Source organism: Orycteropus afer, unplaced genomic scaffold, assembly GCF_000298275.1.
Source record: "Orycteropus afer afer isolate SDZICR_OR568_19922 unplaced genomic scaffold, OryAfe1.0 scaffold00169, whole genome shotgun sequence".
NCBI classification, from domain to species: Eukaryota; Metazoa; Chordata; class Mammalia; order Tubulidentata; family Orycteropodidae; genus Orycteropus; species Orycteropus afer.
Window position 1 is genome coordinate 3,793,763 of NW_006921756.1, and position 7,323 is coordinate 3,801,085.

General features: G+C 35.8%; 1 protein-coding gene across 1 annotated transcript in view; it reads right to left on the bottom strand.

The window, feature by feature from the left end:
* The window catches only part of STIL (STIL centriolar assembly protein), a 97,995-nt gene that overhangs the window by 74,394 nt on the left and 16,278 nt on the right, over window positions 1–7,323 (bottom strand). The window contains exons 4-8 of the mRNA XM_007946725.1: window positions 6,398–6,586; window positions 5,718–5,905; window positions 4,170–4,417; window positions 1,596–1,679; window positions 83–169 (exon numbers count right to left, since the gene is read on the bottom strand). Coding sequence (XP_007944916.1) covers window positions 83–169; window positions 1,596–1,679; window positions 4,170–4,417; window positions 5,718–5,905; window positions 6,398–6,586 — 796 coding nt within the window. The remainder of the gene's footprint in view (window positions 1–82; window positions 170–1,595; window positions 1,680–4,169; window positions 4,418–5,717; window positions 5,906–6,397; window positions 6,587–7,323) is intronic.

A 7,323-nucleotide genomic window follows, 5' to 3' on the forward strand; every position in this document is an offset into this window, starting at 1 on the left:
ATAACAACAACACATAACAACAATAAAATACAAACACGTGAAAAGATCAAAATAAAATATTACAGAATAAAGTATCACTTGCCTTTCTTGAATAGAAGAACTGAATATATATCGCAAGGAACAAGCCCATATATAAGGACTATAGATATGAATAATTCCAGACACCCAACTAAAAGAAGAAAAAAATAAAAATTAAAAACTATAACCACTTACAAATTAATACTTAAGATGCATACTTTAGATTATGTTCTTTTCAAAGTAATGTGATAGATCCTTGGCATTCACCAATAATGCATTTAAAGCCTTCATAAATAAGAAATCTGTAAACACTAGATCATGATAATTATTAAAAGCAAGGAGAGAAAAATAGGAAACAGATATAAAAGCAGTAGGCTAGCATAAATTAGCATAGAGTGAAGTGAATGGGCTGAATCAGGGAAATGACATTTTCTGCATAAAACTATTTTACTAAAGTTGAGAGAAAATGCTGTAACATATACATTTATTGTTGTTAGGTGCTGCTGAGTTGATTTTGACTTATAGTGACATCATGAGACAGAGTAGAACTGTCTCATAGGGCTTTCTTAGCTGTAATCTTTAAGAAAATAGAAAGTGAGGTCTTTCTCCCACGGAGCTGCTAGGTGGATTCAAACTGCCAAACTTTTGATTAGCAGCCAAAACCTTAACCAGTTGTACATCACAGCTCCTTGCAACTTATATAGGTAGCCCGAAACAGAAAGACTCTTACTGAATATTCCCTTGGGCCTCAATATCTCATAGCTAATATGGGGCCACAGCAAATAGACTATAAGGACACTGACTCCATGGTATACAGAACATTTGTGCAACTTCATCTTTTAACTTTGCACATACCATGTGCTCACATACGCACCCTTTCCCAACTACCCTCTTCCTTGCTACCATTCAAACCCTTAAAGGCACAGTTCAAGTTTACTAAGAAAATATCCCTCTTTCATAAATACTAATAGTGCTCAGGATTATAATACTCTTTCCTAGTTAGTCATATACTTTCTTATTATTTACCTTTGTATGTATAAATAGCTGAATATTTATCTCACTTTGATTATAAATTTCTCGAGGAGAAGTTTTAAAACCTAACACAACACCAAACATAGTATAATGCATATAGTAAGCACTCAATAAAATATTGAATAAATATAAATTCTAAACAATCTGTCTAAATGCTATTACCCATTAACTCTGAAGAGAAAGCCATTACCAATAAAGGAAATTTTTACAAAACTGACCGGCAGTGTATTTTATTCTGAGCCCTGGAGTTTGTCAAGATGCCTGAAGAATAGGAGTAGAAAGAAAGTTGAAGGAATAGGGCTCTAAGTCTTCAGCTTCAACCAGAAGACTTTAATTTTATCTCCTTTAAATTTTAGAATTCTTGCAAAACGTTGTTTTAGCTGATTCCATTATTAAAATAAGAACACTGAAGAACAACTAGCCTTTGTGGTATAAGGTGATCTAGCTATTAATTATATATTCATAGTATAACATTTATATGCTTATCATACATATTTTAATACATCTTTAGCCAAAAAGATTCCTATAAACAATGCAAAACTTACATTCCCACTAATGGTAAGGAATAAACCTTGGGATCAGATTCCAGCAGAAGTAATAATTTGCGTGTTTCATCCATGGTAAGATATCTAAATAGAAGACATTCATGTAAAAATAAAGTATTATATTACATACTTTTTACCTAAAATAGATTAAGTGCTGAAGAAGTAAATTTTAGGTAGGAGGAAGGATTCCAATGAACACTGTCTCATTTAGACATGCCGTACACATCTGAGCTATACAGGGAAAACACTTGAAAGCCTAAGAAGACTGGTGAGAGAAAGAGATACCTTAAAACTTCTACCTAGCTATTAAAATGGTCAGTGAGGATTAAACATCTTTCAAAAAAAAAGGTTTTCCTCTAAAAGTACCAACACAACTTACTTTAACCAAAAGTATTAAAATCAAGGCAGACATTTCCTGAATCAGACAGATTTCCCTGGGAGAAATGAACTCCACCTTACTGAAGTATTCAAACATCTAGATAACTTGATAAGGCTGTAACAGATGTGATCTCTCATCGAAAGAAGCTGACTTATGTCAGATATATTCAGCTTTCCAAATATTACAACCCTCCAATCACTATCAAAGAAATTTGGAACAATCATGATAGAACCCAAAAGTTCTTTTTATCCCTAAAATACCTTATATAACACTTATATTTTGTTATTTATTATTGGCAGCAAGTTTCAAAGATACGAAAAACTGTAGTACAAATGTTGAGAATCGATTTTATTGTTAAGCCTTTAAAATGCAAAAATAAAAACAATGCTTTAGTGATATAACACCTTGACAGTACCAGTGAGGATATATTTTATTGCTATCACAACCCTAAAATACAAGATAATGAATTTATCAGGCTATGCAATAAGAAGATTAAGTCTGAGTTGGCAGGAGATTTATGTATCAACAATGACTTACACCTGCTTTGAAAGCTCTCGTGCCTTGCCCATCTGATAACTATCTGTTCTTTAAAAAGAGTTAGCTCAGGCTTTCTATGATTTTCCCAGGCAGCTTGGCCATACTTTCATGCTTTTCCTCCACTGTAGATAAGCTCTATGATTGCACATGATGTTTACATGTAAGCAGTATGTTTTTAAATCTATTTCCAGTACAATACCTAGCCCAGAATGGAGCCTAATAAATATTAGAGAGAAAAAGTGAATATGGCCAGGGCAAGAAAGCAGTCACAAACTTAGTAGATAATTCTAGGTAGGAAGGGGCAAGTCAAATAGATTAGAGAGAATACCGAATGCTCCGGGTTACTATCAGCATGCCAAAGATGGATAATTAAAAGAAAGATAGATCATGCTTCATGTGCAGGTGGGCAAATTAAGGAAAAATTATTTTTTGGTTAATTTTACAAAAAATTTCTATGTCCCAATTGAGGAGAGCTTTATTACTCCATGAGAAATAAATGTCCCATTTAATTCTAATGTATTTTGACCACCAACTATCTGCTACTTTGTAATTTATCAACTTTTTCCCTTGCTTCACTCCAAATAGAAAGGTGCTCCTGCTCAGCATCTGGGACTCAAAATGGGACCTTCTTTTGAAAAAGAAAGTTCTTTCTTTTTCTCATCCTCTTTTAAACCAGCATTTTCTGAGGATAAGACTTAGTTGAATGTACAGTAGCAAACATCTTTGGCTCTACTGACCTAATAGGAAGTAGGGTGGAGTCAATGGGAAAGGAAGCCAGAAGTGAATTGCTTAGGGCTGCCTCTGGTCAGACTTTAAAGCAGAAGAGTGCCAATATTGTCTAACCCAGTTCAGGAGACAATAGGTAAAGAAAGTAGATGAGGATTCAGGGAAGCAACCCCGCTGAGAATTAGAAAGCATGCATTTTGGCTTATGTTTCCTAAGAAACTTACTAGTATTGACAGGAAGCAGGAGAGGATACTGCTTTAGCTATGTGAGGAAACTCCACCCTCAAGTAGTTGACAATTGGGTAAGCAAATCAAACCAAACTCACTGCTATCAAGTCAGTTCCAACTCACAGTGACTCCCAGTGGGTTTCCAAGGCTTTAAATCTCTACAGAAGCACACCACCTCATCTTTCTTCCGCGAAGCAGCTAGTAGGTTTGAACGACCGACCTTTTGGTTAGCAGCCAAAGGCCTTAACCACTTAAACACTAAACCATCAGAGCTCCTTAGGGTAAGCAAGAATCCTGTCAAATTTTATTCCCTTTCTCTACCTACAATGCTCACTCTTCACAAAACTGTGTAATATAAATAAATCCTCCAGCCTCTCTTGGGTTCACAATTATTTAGGGCACAGTAATGAAAACAGAAAAGAGACCAAACCTAAGCAATATATAAACAGTAAAATTATATGGAGGATAATTTTCCTTACATTTTTAAGTCACAAATTTAATATAATTTTACCACCAATTTTTCTCTGAAAGAAAATTCTATATGCAACAAAAATTAACTTTTTACTTTCCTTGGTTATTTATCATGCCATCACAAATCTCTAGCATGAAAACTGACTGCACAATTATTTCATATTATGTAGATATCTGAAAACATACAATTGTAACCAATATTTAAAATTTTGGATTAATTTATGTCTTACTTACCCATATTTATAGGTTCCTTGAACTTGAGAAATACTCAAACTACTGCTCAAGTTTCTTGCCAAGGCTGTTGGAATTATGGGGATAGGCTTCACAGGTGTGCATTTAAAGGTATTTGCTAGAGTTACTGCTGCCCAGTGAAAGTCAAAATCCACATTGTCCAAACTTTCCCTGGAAGTTATATGAGATCTTAGGGAAAGCAGCTTACCAAAGTCCAAGGAATCTTTGCTACATATATGGTGCTGCAGCGCCTAAGGAATCAATATTAAACAATTATTTTAAAACTCTGAAACATGAACATATCTCTAAAGCTTTTTGTTTTATATGGTATGTATGTTTGTGTCTACCACCTGGCTCTCAGTTTGTCATACTACAGAGGCTTATACATTGCATGATGCTGGAAGCTATGTCATTGGCATTCCAAATACCAGCAGGGTCACCCATAATGAACAGATTTCAGCAGTGCTGGAGATTGACTTCTGAAGATTAGCCAAGGAAAACTGTATGGACCACAACAGAGTATTGTCTGATATAGCACTGGAAGATGGGCCCCCTATGTTGGAAGGCACTCAAAATACATAGTGGACACAACAATTGACTGAAGCACACCAAGGATCAGGAAGATGGTGCAGGACCAGGCAATGTTTAGTTCTGTTATACGTGAGGCTGCCATGAGTCAGTGCCAACTCAATAGCAACTAACAATAATGTATATCTTGTACTAACAAAAATTAAATGAATTCTGATTTACAACATTTCAATTCTCTTGTTTCTTCCCTGTGACCAAAAAGTGTATAATTATTTCAGTGCAAATAAAATTTATTGCCTGAAGCACTATCACACATTTCTAACCTGTATGTCCAGCAGCACTTCAAATTCTTACTGGGGAATGTAACCACAATGAATAGTTGTTACATAGGGGGAAAATGCACATAAAGCAACACTGACTCACTCTCAGAGAACCTAAAGTCCATTCCTCTTTGATTCCTTCTCTGTTGCCCCAATTGTTGTTAGTTCTCCCTCTGTAGTTATTCATTATCAATGAGTCCTTGCTAGTCTGACTATAGGCTAGTTCACTCCTCTCTAACACACACCTGGCTTCTGCAATGGCCAAACTGGTCTCTCTGACCCAGTCTACCTGCCTTATCAGATTAACCACTCATGATTTGACAATATTTCTTCTTTTCAAAAACCTCCAATGACTACACAGCTCACGTGACCAAGATCAAATTACTCAGATGTGCATGCAAGGTCCTCTATAATCTGGCCCAACTTCTGCTTCACTCAACACTCACAAATTCAGCAAAAATATGTACCCAAATGGGACCCTGAGCACATCTTGCCTCTCTCTTCTCTTGCTCATTCTGCTTCCTCTTTTGAAATGCTACCTAGCATTTCTGCCCTCAGAAATAATTAATTGAATTTTAGGTCAATAATGATTAAATCATAAATTATTATGAATACTTCTCAGCTATGGGTTAAAATAAAACACACTATACATAGTTTAACTTATGCTGAATTAAGAATAATAAAGTTATTAAGTGGATTTCACCTTAAAAGCTGAAGTGAAGTCATCTGCATTGTGAACTGTCAATTCTCTTGAACAAATTCCTTGAGTTTCAACTTTACATGGAATTATAAAGTCCCCAGGAAGAGAAGCAGTTGGGGTTCTTTCTAAGCTTTCAGGTACTTCTCGACCAGGATCAAAGCGATCTACAGTCAATGTCACTCCTTCTTCATCTAAAGAATACAGATAATAGCTATTATATTGCATGCTAATTAAAAATGAAATCAAACAAACATTACAGCAAAGCACTTTAGTCATACTGGGAGCTCTGGTGGAGTGAGTGGTGCCTAAGCCATTTGACTGCTAACCAGAAGGTTGGCAGTTCAAACCCACAAACCACTCCTCAGAAGGAAGATCGGGCAATCTACTTTCATAGAGATACTGCCTTGGAAACCCAAGGAGGGGGTCACTATGAGTCACAATCGAATCGACAGCAGTTGAGTTTGAATTTTTGATTTAATATAGTATAGTAAACACTGATTTTAAAAATCACTTGCATATATATTCTTATACCTGACTAGATTTGAAAATTTATGATGCAGAGTGTCAAGTTTTACTCATCTGCATATCCTTGGGATATGGGGAGAGGGGAAGCACAAAGTTTAATAAATAGTTCCCTAAGTAAATTCTATTAATAGTCATATAAGCTTTTTTAAGTATGCTACCTTCATCCACTGTGAGAGAACCAAGTAAAAAGCATGGCAAATTTTTTTTATTCTGCTTAGCATGACGATAAGTAAGTCGGATGGTCTTTTCAGTCACCACAAGCTTTGGGTTTCTGAAAAACAACAAAAGGCATTTATGAGTATGGTGGATCCGATACCCTAAAAAACCCTCCAGCCACGAAACATTGCCTAGAACATACAATTTATTAAGATGTAAAATGTATTTTTTTACAGAAATATCATGGCCAAAGAGGGAGAACTACCTAGAAACCAGAATGGAAATAAGCAGACACTTAAGTTACAGTCTTTCTCCAGGCATTTGCTTCACATAATGAGCAAGAGCAGGGATGCACAAACTATGAAGCAGGCCTCCTATTTTGGTAAATAAAAGTTTTTTAGAACACAGCTATACCCGTATTATCTATTGCATACAGAATGTAAAATACAAATAAACTGTTTAAAAAATTACCATAGGACCCAGCACTCTCACTCGTTATATACCCAAAAGACTCGAAAGCAGGGACTCAAACATATACTTGCACATTAATGTTCACTGCAGCACTTCTCACAATAGCCAAAAGGTAGAAATAAAATGTCCATCAACAGATGAATAGATAAACAAAATGTAATATACACAGAGGGTGGAACACTATTCTGTCATAAAAAGAAATTAAATCCCCCATGTATCAACATGGATGAATCTTGGAAATATTATGCTGCTGTTACTCTGAACAACAAAGCTGGGTAGAGGCTATGAAAGTATCCACTATATTAAACTCAAAAAAAAAAAAACTTCACTGCCATCAAGTTGGATCCGACTCATAGCGACCCCACCTTGGGTTTTCGAGGCAGTATCACTATGGAAGTAGATTGCCCCATCTTCCTTCCGAGGAGTGGCTGGTGGGTTTGAACCGCCAGCCTTCTGG